The sequence below is a fragment of the Channa argus genome, chromosome 4 (assembly GCF_033026475.1).
Source record: "Channa argus isolate prfri chromosome 4, Channa argus male v1.0, whole genome shotgun sequence".
NCBI lineage: Eukaryota > Metazoa > Chordata > Actinopteri > Anabantiformes > Channidae > Channa > Channa argus.
The window spans coordinates 3,985,022-3,998,593 of NC_090200.1; the positions used below are offsets into that span (position 1 = coordinate 3,985,022).

The following is a 13,572-nucleotide window of genomic DNA, read 5'->3' on the forward strand; positions in this document are numbered from 1 at the left end:
CAAGAAAATGCTGCATTTTGTTTATTTCATTAGCTTTGTATTCACTTTGTAATTTCATTTAATTTTGGACATGTGGTTATGCGTTAATAGGCCCCGTGGACGAGTACATGCTTCCGTTTGAGGAGGAGATCGGTCAGCACCCGTCTCTGGAGGACATGCAGGATGTTGTAGTGCATAGGAAAGTGCGGCCCTGCCTGCGAGACTGCTGGCAGAAACACACGGTGAGCAATGAGAGACTGTCCTCAAATAATGTAAATATTGTAGCTTTCACAGCACAGACAAAACAGACAGGGACTGTAAACGTCATGGTGACGATGTAACGGGCAATAATGCCGATCTGCTCTGCTTGTGCTCAGGGTCTGACCATGCTTTGTGAAACCATCGAGGACTGTTGGGACCACGAGGCCGAGGCTCGTCTTTCCGCCGGCTGCGTCGAGGAGCGCATCGGCCAAATGCAGCGCCAAGCCCCCATCATCGGCCCCGAGGAGATCGTCACTGTTGTCACCATGGTGACCAACGTGGACCTCCCTCCCAAGGAGTCCAGCTTATGATCAGTTAACGCCAGATGAGCTTGCAGAAACACGGATCAACACGAGGGGATAAACAGCCGACCCTGGCTGGTTGGCATACTTTTTTCTTTTTCTTTCTTTCTTGTTTTCTTCAGTTTCCAGTTTTTGTTGGGTTTTTTTTTTGTTGTTAGTTTGTTTTTTTCTGGCTTTCCTTTAAGTGCGGGCCGCTACTCGCATTCAGGAAACACCCTGTGCCCACCTCACCACATCAGTTTATATCCACCTCATTTTGATATGTGTGCCTGAGGATTTTAACATTTTAATAGTTGAAACTCTCTCATCCCGAGCAAAACGATTCAGGATAATTGCGACGACAAACGGCGTCAACGCTGACAGTGCTGACTTGCTGGGACGACAACACTCAACGGACACTTTTAATCATGTATTGTTTTTATATACACATACACACATAGGAGGGCAACCTGTTCTGCTCTGTTTTCTACAGAGAGAGAAGAGAAATTGCAGAGAAATTTTGCAGAACTCTCAGTGCATTTTAGTGTAAAAAACACAAAAAAAAGAAAAAAAAGGAGCAACTGGCTCTCAATACATTTGCTGTTTTCTCGTGTGCGTTTTATTTTCTTTTTTCTTTTTTTTTTTCTTTTTTGAAGAAACGACTATCGTTCTGCCAATAAGCAACGGCTTCTGAATGTTTATAGTGTAATGCTGCTGTACATAATGTATTATGGACCCAGACAACTTGGTAATCAAGCTTATTTTAAAGGGGCAAGGGGGGAGGGGGGTCCATTTTCAAGCATTACGACGATAAGAACCATAAACCTCCTTCAACCAGGTATACCTCAGTTCAGATGGACACAGTTTAAATTAGCCACTCTCCCTGTTCACAGTCATTGCTCCCACTTTCCACAGCCTCGGCCTTTCATCACATCCCAACAATCTGCTGTCAGCCAAGGCGCTCATGGGTAATGTAGTCAGCAGAGCCTCAACATTCATGGCCATACACACTGAAAACACCTTTTTTCCTCCCCTTTCTTGGTTTGCTTCATTTTGGTTTTTTGTTTTTGTTTGTTTTTTGACTGAAAAATAACTTTTTCATTGTGTTTAGTTCTGTTAATTTTTATCCTTTTTGGGATTTTTTTTCTGGAAATAGGGAAAAAAATTACCCCCCCATCCCCCATGATGAAGTTGTTGTTTAAAGTGATTTTTCCAATTTGGTTTGCCGTGTCAACTGTCGAGGGATTATTAAGATCTATCGCTGACGAGCCTAATTTTGGCCGTGAGATCCGGACATACAGTATATGTATTTATATTTCTCTGGCTTAGCGCTGGGTACTAACTCACGATACCTTTTTATATTTGGTATCTTTATGAAATGCCAAGGTGTTAAAACACACCAAGATCACCAGAATCTTGGGGCATATTCTTCTTTGTGATTTTATTTTATGAAATCCATTACTCAGTATGTGGTTCAATTTAGAGCAAGAGCAGAGAATAAAGAATTAGAATCATCCAATGTGTTAGGAGAGCTATCAGATTTGAAGGTGCAGTTTCGAGGGGTTTTCAGGGGTACCCAGCCCTACTTTAGAATCGTACCTGTATTTAGCTGAGCCAGCCTGCTTTTAATTTGATTGCACACATCTTTATTTTGGATAACTATCAAGAGTTTCTGCTCACTTTTGATACACCTCAGGAATCTTTGCTACTTACCACTTCCTCACATCCTCCACCCCTTCCTCCTCATCTTCACCTGTCTTGGACTGGAGTACCTCCTCTCTTGCTGACTTATACGCTTCCTCTCTGTGTCTTTCTTGCCTTGTCTCTGTTTGTAAGGGTTTAGCCGTGCTGTCATGCTCATACCCAGTGTCTATGCTGTCTTTAGGATCACTCTAAATTTAATGTTAACACTAATCCCAGATGGTTAAGCTGTCATCTGTCCATTCTCCATTCAAGTATTTACCAAGTCCTAATAGAATACAACATCTGGTCTTACTTTAGCCCTGAGAGATGCTTAGTTTGACAGTTTTGTGTCAAACCAAACCGACCAATGTATTTATTGCCTCATATCGTCACCTTCATCTTTTTGAGAAGAGGGATATCTGGGGTCCTTTGTTTCCCTGAAGTTCCTGAGACACAGCCCGGTAATCGCTGGTGGTCAACTGCTAGTTCTGTGCCGTTTTACGTCCCTCACCTGGGGCTGACGTCTATGCTTTTGAAATCTTGTTGACACTAACCAAACAATCGCACGGCTAACCAAGGTTAAGACAAGTTGAGACAAGGAACTTCCCCTTTCTCTCTTTCATTCTGGTGCCATTTGTATGTACCTGTATTACTCTTGTAGATGTCAGGCAAAACGGATGTATCTCGTCATCGTTGTGAAGGCAACAATGACATTTTTGAGTCTTTATTTCCTCTGAGGGATATTGAACACTGGTGCCGGCAGACCTGCAGTCTCTCCTCAAGCTTTGGGACGGTTTCACAGGATACAGTTTGAAATTAGGTGGCACAGCTGGAAATGCTTAAAACATGGAGAATCTTCTTCCTACCAAACCATTTCACATTCAGGATACATAATTTCTTTATAATATGCTTAGCATTGTAAGCAAACAGTACTGTAAAACTGAAATTGATCATGATTATTTGCACAAATTCTGGACAGAGGTGTAAAGCAAATTTTCTCATTCTTCACAGCAAACAGTCAAGTGTGTAACTGAGTCAGTTTGTTTTGTGCATTTACTGTACATTTAATCCAGCTTTTCTGTGATGCGTGCTATTTTTTTCAGTTTTTGTAACAACTGTTTTTTAAACACATACTTTACAAGGCCAAACTAAATTAATATTTATTAATATTTACAATTTTAGACTAACAAATGGCAAATTCCGCCAAAATCTTCGCCCCAAAAAAATTGAGAACTCAATGAAAGTTTGAGTTCAGATCAAGTTTTTTTTTTTTTAAGTGCTTGCTTTTTTTTTTTTTTTTTTTTTTTTTTTTTTTGCTACACCTCTGAAACTGTGAAGTGTGTAAATTAAGTAGTAAAAATGACAGTAATACAGTTTTGAGATATTATCGCTCAAACTTTTGCAACACCACAGCAAACCTGAAGGAAATTTAAGCCATCATCTTATTTACTTACTGTAGCACGAGTATGACATTTGCATTGATATTTCTTCCTTTTGCTGAAGCTGATTTTTAGTTAAATGAAATTCAGACACAGTCTAAAGGTCGTCATCAACTTTGAACAGTCAGGGGTGACCCGTACTGCAAACCCCAGCAGCCCTTCAATAGGTACTACCTCACTCGCAGGGATTTCTTTGGGGTAGAAGGTAAGACAAATAAACCAAAATTGTAATAAAGATGTTAAATTGGGCAAAAGTTCTGTTTTGGGGGTTTTTTCTCTCAGTAAAATCCCCATTTTTGCCAAAAGGTTTGACAATATAAGGCTCAGAAGATGTTTAGAGAGGAAACGTGATGCTGACTGACAAGAGAAAACATCAGTATTACCAGTTACTGCTCCCATTGGTGTCCTCAAATGCAAACTGTATTCACCCGTATTGCAAGTGGAGCTAGGTGGATTTTTTTTTTAAAAGCAGCCTCCAAATGTTGATTGGTTACTTGCCAAAGTAGCTGGTAGAGTCGACAAACCCATCAGCCACAGCAAAACAACACCAGCATTTGGTTGGCAGTCACATCCCAGTACTGTAGGTAGGCAAGGTTAAAGTGCTTGACCGCTTGAGTTCAAACTGTGCCTGAGAAACCAACCCAAACCAACAAATACCATTCAGGGATTCAGTACTATGCTTTTCTAAGTTCTAGCGAGTTATATGCAACCAGTGCCGCAAACGACCCTACACTTCTGTAGGATCAGCTGCAGGAGTGACTTTCAATATACTACAAACACACACACAAATAACTTGTAGCATTTTTAATTTTTTTTTTTTTTTTTTTTTTTTTTTTAATCCGTGACCTTGCATATTGATATGTTGTATTTATTTTTTAATTTACAGGCCTGAGGTTTTGGGGTTCAGAGCTCAGGTGCAACTCAGAATAAAGTTGTAAGAGTTGGCACGATTTATGGTCGTTGTTGTTTGGGGGAGGGGGGTGTGGGTGGGTGTTCGGTTGTCATTCAGGAAATAACTTTCAGTAATTCAAAAAGAAAAAGATATAAACTGTAACGTGCTTGTTTCTATTCAGTCTATGGACAAATGACCGAGAATGAATGTTCTTCAGACTCCTGGATTCCAGTATTGTGTGTGCTTTGATGGATTGAGCCCGGCCCTGTGTAACTTTAGAGGGCTTTGCGTTTGGCTGGTTTCGTGTGATTGTGCCCTGTCGCTGTAGAAACTAGTAAAACAGCCGCACGCAGAGATCCATTCGTGCACCACTTGGTCGTAGTTACCTGCTGAAGATGTGAACCACTACTGTTCTTAGGTGGACTGTACAGTCCAGCCAGAGAAAGTAGAAAACAGGTAAAGTGTGTTGAGTACTCGAGAAGAACTGCGTGTGAACAGTTCTGTTTTGGTCCTCGTAAAGTATCAAGCACCTAAATTTCCACTTCAGCAGTCTTCACAGTCTTGTGAATCTTAAAAAATTCCTGAACCTGCATCCAAAGTGAACATCCAATACCTGTTATCTTTTAAATCAAATCACAGCCACATACCCTCAGGTCTCGACTATCTAAGCAAACCTGTTCTGACTCCTGCTGAAGGTGAAGTGTCGTTTAAAGGTGAACGAATGGCTTTTCCCTGTGTGCAGGCTTTACTTTTTTCTATCTCGACTTCCTCCAGCCCAGCACCTCACATTGCTGTGCATATAAACTACCAGTGAAACATTTGTGTCTTGTTGCCCCCACTATTTTAAGCAGCCTAGGATCTGTACAGACATGAGAACATAAATACCTGTATTAACTATATACTCTGAGCTGAATCTTTATAAGTGTGTGTTGAACTTCAGTGTTTCCTCTACATTCATTTATATTTTTCCTGTGTTCTGACTTAGTGGGGCCTGGCCCAGCTGCATAACAATTGTCCTTCACCATGCAAAAAACTTTTGAGTTGAGCTTTGTTTAAGCTTAAAGTAAGAGGCTTGTTTGAGTACTAAAGGAACGCAAGAAAGCACTTAAGGTTTCATCAGCAGAAAATGATTTAACCAACGAGGAACGTTCAGCCCAGGGCGTACCTCAGGGAGCCTGTTCAGGCCCCCTAGCATTACCATTTTGAAGAACCCCTGAAGCTCTTGAAGAGCATTGGCAATACTCCATTTGTGACAATACAATCATACACTATCTGTATTTCATTCCAGCATCTCGATCACCTGCTTTTCCCACTGTTGGTAAGAATTTTAGAGGAAGCATTGAACTCCATTGACCTCGCCACCAAGTCTGGTTGCCAGGTTTGAAATTTCTACAAAACAAAAACACTACATGCATTTTTGACCCCACATCTCTTTGAGGCTCTCGAGTTGCAGCGCTTATCCAGGATCGGCCAAAGGAACCTGTAATGGTGCTCGCAGGGTTTCTGGGTTTCAACGCTGGAAGAAATGTGGTCTTTTTTTTGCTCGTGAAGCAGCAGTGGGTTGTGTAAAAACAAAAAAAAACAAAAACAAATCTCAAACAATGAAAGTGTTTCTCTACTCCTGATACATGTGACTGTTTGTTTTATTTTGCTGACAAAAATGTGAAAGCATAAGGTCTGGAATCTCTAACTGGAATTGTGTAGGAAGTACAACGAAAGCATCCCATTGGGTTTTACTGAGCAGGACTGAGTCTTTACCAGCTGCAGGGATTCTCACCCTCACATCAGACCTTTCTCCTCACAATAAAGTGAGAAGGGAGGATTAGACAAAAAAAAGAGAATTTTCTTTAATAAGTGTTAATGCAAAAAATAAAAAAAAACTCATAAACCCTGGATACATTATTACAGAGGAGACAGATTTGATCCCCGATCAGCGCTGTGACTCACGGCTAATGTTAGCCGGCCATGGTTTTTATCAGCTGAAGTGATCCACGTGGTGTAAATAAATGTGTTTTTAGATTGTGAATGCTGATGGAGTTTTTTTTCCCCCACTGACTCTGAACACTTTGTATCAAAAGAACTATGTAATATGGTAAGAATGGGGGGGGAGTTTGAATTTCATGAACAGAGAAGCAGTTAACCCTGAACTATTAGTTATCTAAAATGTTTGATTCTTTGTTGTCTCTACCACATGAGCACTTTTGTGTTTTCCCTATGTGAATTTACATCCTCTATTTTAGGACTTAGGTGCAGGGCAAAATAATTACAAACAGTTGACTTTTGGGTAATTTAAATTCATGTTACAAGCAATTTTTTATTTTATTTTTTACTTATTACTTTGAAATAAAATTCACATGATCATAGGATGTAATGAAATACAAGCTACAATACAGCACCTCTTATCCTTTAAACCACTGGTAAACTTCTTTTGGCAGTTAAAGAATACAGGGCACTAAAATAAGGAGTATATCTAAATATTGTGCAGGCAACAAAACCAAGTAGAAACTTAAATTTTAAATTGAGACAAAAGCACAGTCCAACATACATTACTGCTAGATCTGCTACTGCATGTGATTACAGTACATGAGTGCTTGTTCCTAGGGTGCAATAGAGAAAACAAAGCTTTGCTGTTAGCAGTAAACAGTGTTTCTAATATAAAGCATGGTCCAGGGTATCGCTGATTCCAGAAATCAGCCACTAGATGGAAGCAAACAAGAGATGGCCAAGCACCAGTACTTCTACGTGTTAACCATGAAGAGATGATCAAAATTAGTTGGCAGGTGTTTTGTTTCTCTCACAGTGTAGAAATATCGTGGTGTGATATTTTCTTTTTCTTTTCTTAAAGGTTTCTCAAATCCATACACACAGTCCAACAACATGTAGTGAGGAACATAAACAATGATGACATTATTAAAACAAAGCTTTTTAGAGTGGAAAACATGAAAAATACAATCCCAGTAATACAAAGCTCACCGTTTCTCTTTATTTTGAGGAAAAATCACCCTAGCGTGGCTAACAGGCTGACACGCCAGCAGCCTTGTCTCGGTCACTTTAAGAGCTGCAGTGCACGTTTCCGTTTGAAACCTTGAATCTGTTCAGACATTCTGCACGTTAGTCAAACCTCAGGAACATTCCTCTTGCAGCAGTGCATTACAGCGAATTAACGTCTGCATGAAGTCTACACGTACGTAGGGTCCTAGCCGAACGCCGACATGGCCCACTGCTTGACATCAGTGGGGCACTGTGGGTACTTCTGCAGGGCCTCCATGATCTGACTGTGGTCCAACATGAGCCTCATGAGCTGGTACTCGCTCTGAGTTTTGGCCGAGGAGCCTTCGACCGGTCGGATTAGCTCCAGCTGCTGCAGATGTTCAAAGGCCTGCGAATAAAAAGCACGTTCATCTGGAAATTTTAAAGTTGACCATTTTTTCCTCTACTTGTTTCTGAAACTGGAAGCGTCTGTGTGTATATGTCTTAAACGGGGCAAAGATTTTTAATCAAATGCTTTTACTGACCTTTCTGACAACAGGCTGGTTGAAGTTGTACATGGAGTTTGACTTCCTCTGCAGGAACTTCTTAAACTCTACAATGCAGGACATGGAGAAAAGTTTAACTGCAGCATTTATTGGAGTTTTCAGCTTATTTGTTGATCATGTGTTTTTTCTTTCTTTTTTTTTTTTAAAGGTAATAACTAACATTAATAGCTTAACATTTTCCCATGTCAACATCTTGAGCCTTTTGAGGCTATAACATCTCTCCTCTGTCCTGTTTTACGATTTGCTGTCTGATGCTTTTCATTTCTCTTTCTTTATTGTGTTTCATCACAAACCAAACAGTACAGTAGGGGAGGCTGCATCAGGCCGTACCATTGTGAACCATTTGCAGGTTGAACGGCTCTCCTTCGTAGACGTCATTGAGGTGCTTCATGGCAATGATCAGGCACAGCTCCAAGATCGATAAACCTAAAAAGAGAGAAAGGTAAACACAAATATAACTGAAGTAAACTGCCTGGAGTGTGTCCTTGAAGACATGTTTTGTGTTGAAGTTACCGTGGAGCATGTTAGCCTTGGCATCAGCTAAACACAGCCTGCTGGCCTCCTGAAGGTCAGCAGGTTGGATGACTGGTTTGGCTACAGAGACGCGACTCAGGCACAACATCTGCGATACAAAAACCAAGGAGGACAGTCACTGTAGCGGTGTCACACTGGCTGCGTTAAACCAAAGCGCGGTGACACCAACATGTGTGTATTGCCCTCACCAGCAGCATGTGCATTGAGCGGAAGTCTTTGCTGGCGTTGAAGTGTCTCTGCAAAACCTCCTCGACAGATTTGTCTGCGCACAAAGTCTGAAGAAAGAGCAGACGAGAGGAAACGTTTCAGGAAAATCTAACCAAGTGTGTGTTAGTGATTCAGAGTTTGATTTTGTTTTGTTTTGTTTAAACTGTTCCTCGTGTCACCTCGATACTTGAGTTCCACTCCTGTGCAAACTTGGCATCAGGAAATTCATCCGGCAAGCTGAGCTGTGTCCCGACCAGCCTCAGGTACTGAGTAACGGTCAGGCTGCTAAGGAGGTGGATCTGACGGTGGGAAAAGCGTGACTTTACACGCTTTTCCAACAGCTCCAGAACATCCTGATTATACAAAAGTGCTGTTTAGGACAATACTTTTCTCCTCATTGTGAGTAAATGAAATCAGATTCTGAGGCCCACCAGTCTGCAGGTAACTCCGACCACTGCGATGGGCGTCTGGGCAGACTGGGAGACGTCGAACAGGTTGTAGAGCAGAGTTTGGTTCTTGTGGTGGGCGAACAGGTCAAACTCATCCAGGACGAACAACACTGGGCGACTGCTGCTGCGATCACCTGGATGGGACCAAAACAGCATACACCTAAACATTACACTCTGTTAAAGGGCTTAATTGACCTTAAATTTGGGGTTTTTAATGTCAAAAACCGGTGCAACATTTTCCAACCTTTTTTCAGTGCTTCCAGAAGAAAAGCCAGATTCTCTGCAAAACTTCCCTGAAATGAAACACACCGGACTCTGAAGCAGTGTTTTTAGTATACAGATTATAGAAAACAACTCCTTCTGAGAACTTACAAATACTTTGTCACCGACAGCATTTTCCAAGTGGAGCTGCCGTGTTATTTCTTTCAGCGCTATTCGGTCATCTGTCTGCAGGAGACCTACGGACACAGGCGAGAAATGCATGCAATTATCCCTGCAGGAACATCTTTTGTGGATCCACAAATAGGAGCGATCGCATTTAGGTCCTTAAATCCTGAATAAATAAGGTGAGGTCTGTACCATTAAGGTGAACCTGTAGCAGGTTTTTCTGCACCTCTTTATCCTGCAACAGGTCTCTTAACACACACTTTAGCAGCTGCAGACACAAAAACACACACACTCAAATGTTACAACCCTCAGAGGATTTACATTAACGCCATTCATCATCGTTTGAGACATTTTTACCAATAAGCCCATCTCAAGGCGACTGCAGAGACTCACCATTGTCTTTCCAGCTCCTCTGGGACCGACGATTAGAAGCGAGTTGCTCTCCCCGTGGATGGCCGTCCGCTTCAGCAGCTCAAGGAGGTGCCTGAAAGTGAATCGGTGTGACTACAATACCCACAATGCTGGTCTAAATGCAAAATGTATTAAACTCAGTTTGATAGATTGGAGAATTCGGAGTCTACCTGCATTAACTGTTGTGTTAAACGAGTAAAAAAATTAAACCCCTAGTATTGGATGTGAATTTGAGCAACACCTAGACATATATGTTGTGTGTATTGGGAACTTTTCCAACCTCTAAACTGGGACAGTGCTGTCAGCTGGTAAAGACTAAACTGGGTCAGTGAAACTCACGCTGAGGTCTTCATTACAGATGACACTGCAGCTATTGTTTCCTTTTAAAAAATTCACTGACATTTGTAAGACTTCCTCTTTTCTGTCTGTATCATAAAAATTGGTTTCTTAACAAAACAGCAATTTCTGCGCACTTTCAGTTTAACACCTGTAAATTACAGACCTGTATTCCAGCTCCACCTCAAGCAATAATCAACCTAGCTGATTGAGAGAAAATAAATCTGCAACTATTCTGATAACCAGATAACCAAAATTTTCTGTCCGTCTCATTAGTAATTGGTGATTTTCTTATGCTTTATATGATAGTAAAGTGCAATTTTTGGGTTTCATAGAAAACCTATGTGAAGAAATCAACTACTAAGGGAGGAATAAACTATTATTTATTTCATTTTAAAATAAACGGAGTTTCAGTAGCTCTCCTTTACGAAACCTACTTGTGTTGAGCTTCTACTCCCTCTGGTTCCTCAGGAAGCTGCTGGTGGCAAAATCGCTCCCTCAAAACCTTCTGAACCTGAAAATCAATGCGAATAAAAGATGACACACTGTGCAAAAACACAAGCTTTTTGTTTGCTGGACTGTCATTCAGTGAGTGTGTAAATTGTTATTAACAAGGGATAAATAGATGTAAACACAAACCTGCGTGATGCATTCCCCTACTGGCATATGATCCTGTTTTACCTTCCTCTTACTCATGATGGTGGGGCTCTAAAAAGAAAATACATTTGTCTGAACCCAAAATGTTTTTAGCCCATTAAACAGAATCATAACTGACTTTGTTTGCATGGCGGCGTTTTTAAGCTAAACGTCTATCCAAAAAAATCAACAACAGCTTTGTATTTCCACATATGTGCATTAATAACAGGCCAGAATGTTCCCAAACGGACACGGATTGTTTAGAACACGATAAAATCCCTCAAAACTTAGTGAGTAGTATGTATGCCGAATTGTAAGGCGACACCTAATTATTCAGGAACGGTCGCATTTTGTATTCAGGATCCATTCAAATGAGCTCAACAAGACAGCGGGAAATAATCTTTAATTATTTAAAAATGAAGTTTGGTACTACGCTCCTCTCACGCTGCAGTGAACGCCACCGTGGCTCTGCGGAAGCGAAATAGCAGCACGCGTTGTTTTAGCGAGTTAGTATTAATTTGATCATGTAGGCATATGAAAGTTGGTTAATCGACTAATAAATACACGTAAAACAAGACCAATACAAACCTGGGGAAAACCGTGATGTGCCCACTGTCGACTCTCAAGCTTCGCGGGAACGAGGCTCAGACGAGGATGACGACTTCCGGCATTGACTCCATCGTCGGCTGTGATTGGCTGAGGCTTGGACTAGAAAACAAGAAAAGAGATTATTCTTCTTCTTCAGACAATAAATGAGAACAGAGTAGAATAGAAAAGAAATGGACTGACATACAATATGCAGCAGCTAATTGTAAATGTAATTTTATTATTATTATCATTATTATTATTATTATTATTATTATTATTATTATTATTATTATGAGAGTGAAGTAACAGTTGCAGTTAAACTTGTTTGTGTAGATTTATAAATGCTGCCACCTACAGGCAAATATAGTAATACTGCTGGAGGATCCACAGAGTATGTAATAATATATAACAACCTGTTGAAAAGGGTCAATAATTAACAACTAGTAGAGGACAGGAATGCCTCATTGTAAAGTCTAGTCTGCATAACCAAAGAAGAAGAAGAAGAAGAAATAACCGATAGCTGTTGCAGTGTCAATACTTCCACCACCTGCAGGCAATGAATATTACAGCAGTTTTTGTAGCTCCAACTTCAACTGTGTTTCAAGGTGTGCTAGCTCACCCGGTGCCCCCGCCCTTGCAGCCCACTGCTTCACCCAGGGGGACGAGTCAGGTGCGAAGAGAGAATTTAATTGTAACATGTATGTGACAATAAAGGTTGTTCTGTTATATGTATTAATTATTGTACATGTTTTGTTTACTTTTGTACTTTAAGTAAAATGGAGATGATCTGCTTAGTACTTTTAATTGGGTATTGAGGTTGTTTACTTGTACCACCTCTGTTTTGTACTGTGTATGGGGCTGTGTAGCTGCAGGCTGCTCAGAGTAGCAATGTTGGCCTTTGTCCTAGGAGAGATTACTAACACCCTAAGGGGTAAGGTTGTGGCTGATCGGTGTACAGGATGTAGAACATTTTTGAACCATTTGTGTCTTGTTTTTACACTATAAATTTTTTTGGAGAGCAAATCAAACCTTGTCAGTGTACAAAGGAGCAAATTTTAATTCAAAAAACATCTGTGCCACTCTCTTAAAATCTGATGTGCGATAGTAGAAAGTTGTAGCATTTAAAAATAGCACTGATTACCCAAATGAATATAATTGTAAGTCATTATAAATTTAAGATGTTTAACCCTGCTAATTCATAACCACTGCTGCTCTTATTTCAATCAAATTACGGCAGGCATGACTCATCTTAGTGACTCCAGTATTTCCCTTCCCAACCCCAGCCTTTACTCATTTACAACGATGGCGAAGCTCTGGAGATACTTAAATCCTTGTTGTGGCTTTTGCTTGACTGATGAAAAAAGCACAACGGATGGCCGGATATCGCGCAAATCATCTTCCAGTCTCCGCTCGCGTTTAGTCTGTCACATTATTCTAAAATACACCTCTCCACTCACACATTCGGCTTTATGTTTGCGCTGAAAAATACATGAAGCGGTCCTTTTTACAGCAGCCATACACTGAATTACTTTAATATCTCCTCAGGTTTGACCTTCAGACAAAATTCAAGCATTTTCACGCTGAGATTCATCTACTTTTCCTTTCAAATGACTGAACTCCTTCATAGTTTCAAGGTTTCAAGACCTTTTTATCTGCATTATTATGTTTATTTTCAAAATAATTATTTAATTCATATTCTTAAATCCTCTGAATAAATACACTCCCAGCTGGGAAAAACAACAGGTCTTACCTTAAGAGTCAGTATCTCCTGGAAATCAGAAAAGTATCTTTTTTTCCATTTAATTGGGTTCTTAGTTATTTTATTTTATTAACAAGCAGTTGACTGATTTCTGACCCTGACAGTGAAAAGACCTTTTATCAGGTCTGAAAATGTACATTCACAATTTTTTAATTGTTTTTAGTACTGAGATTGATTTATTTTATTTAGTAAAA

At 40.3% G+C, this 13,572-nt stretch overlaps 2 protein-coding genes across 3 annotated transcripts in view; one reads left to right on the forward strand and one right to left on the reverse strand.

Annotated features, from left to right (window-relative positions):
- LOC137125617 (activin receptor type-2A-like) overlaps positions 1 to 6,561 on the forward strand; it is a 43,789-nt gene extending 37,228 nt beyond the window's left edge. For both annotated transcript variants that reach the window (XM_067501372.1, XM_067501373.1), the window contains 2 exons: positions 91 to 221; positions 357 to 6,561. In XM_067501372.1, the coding sequence (XP_067357473.1) occupies positions 91 to 221; positions 357 to 551 (326 nt within the window). In that variant the 3' untranslated portion in view covers positions 552 to 6,561. The remainder of the gene's footprint in view (positions 1 to 90; positions 222 to 356) is intronic.
- Positions 6,562 to 6,662: 101 nt separating this feature from the next.
- Positions 6,663 to 11,741, reverse strand: orc4 (origin recognition complex, subunit 4). The gene is made up of 14 exons (XM_067501374.1): positions 11,620 to 11,741; positions 11,035 to 11,103; positions 10,833 to 10,909; positions 10,042 to 10,132; positions 9,841 to 9,916; positions 9,634 to 9,719; positions 9,506 to 9,554; positions 9,244 to 9,395; positions 8,992 to 9,165; positions 8,794 to 8,880; positions 8,585 to 8,693; positions 8,402 to 8,497; positions 8,051 to 8,118; positions 6,663 to 7,914 (listed from the first exon to the last, which is right to left on the reverse strand). Exons 2-14 carry the CDS (start codon positions 11,089 to 11,091, stop codon positions 7,732 to 7,734), a joined length of 1,305 nt encoding a protein of 434 aa, XP_067357475.1. The 5' UTR covers positions 11,092 to 11,103; positions 11,620 to 11,741; the 3' UTR covers positions 6,663 to 7,731.
- Between the last annotated feature and the right edge of the window lie 1,831 nt (positions 11,742 to 13,572).

Excerpts from the sequence above, each read along its gene's own strand:
- orc4 (XM_067501374.1), bottom strand. The coding sequence starts at position 11,091 with ATGAGTAAGAGGAAGGTAAAACAGGATCATATGCCAGTAGGGGAATGC. Across the intron at positions 10,910-11,034 it reads TAGGGGAATGCATCACGCAG|GTTCAGAAGGTTTTGAGGGA; the intron begins GTTTGTGTTTAC and ends ATTGATTTTCAG. Across the intron at positions 8,498-8,584 it reads CAAGGCTAACATGCTCCACG|GTTTATCGATCTTGGAGCTG; the intron begins GTAACTTCAACA and ends CTCTCTTTTTAG.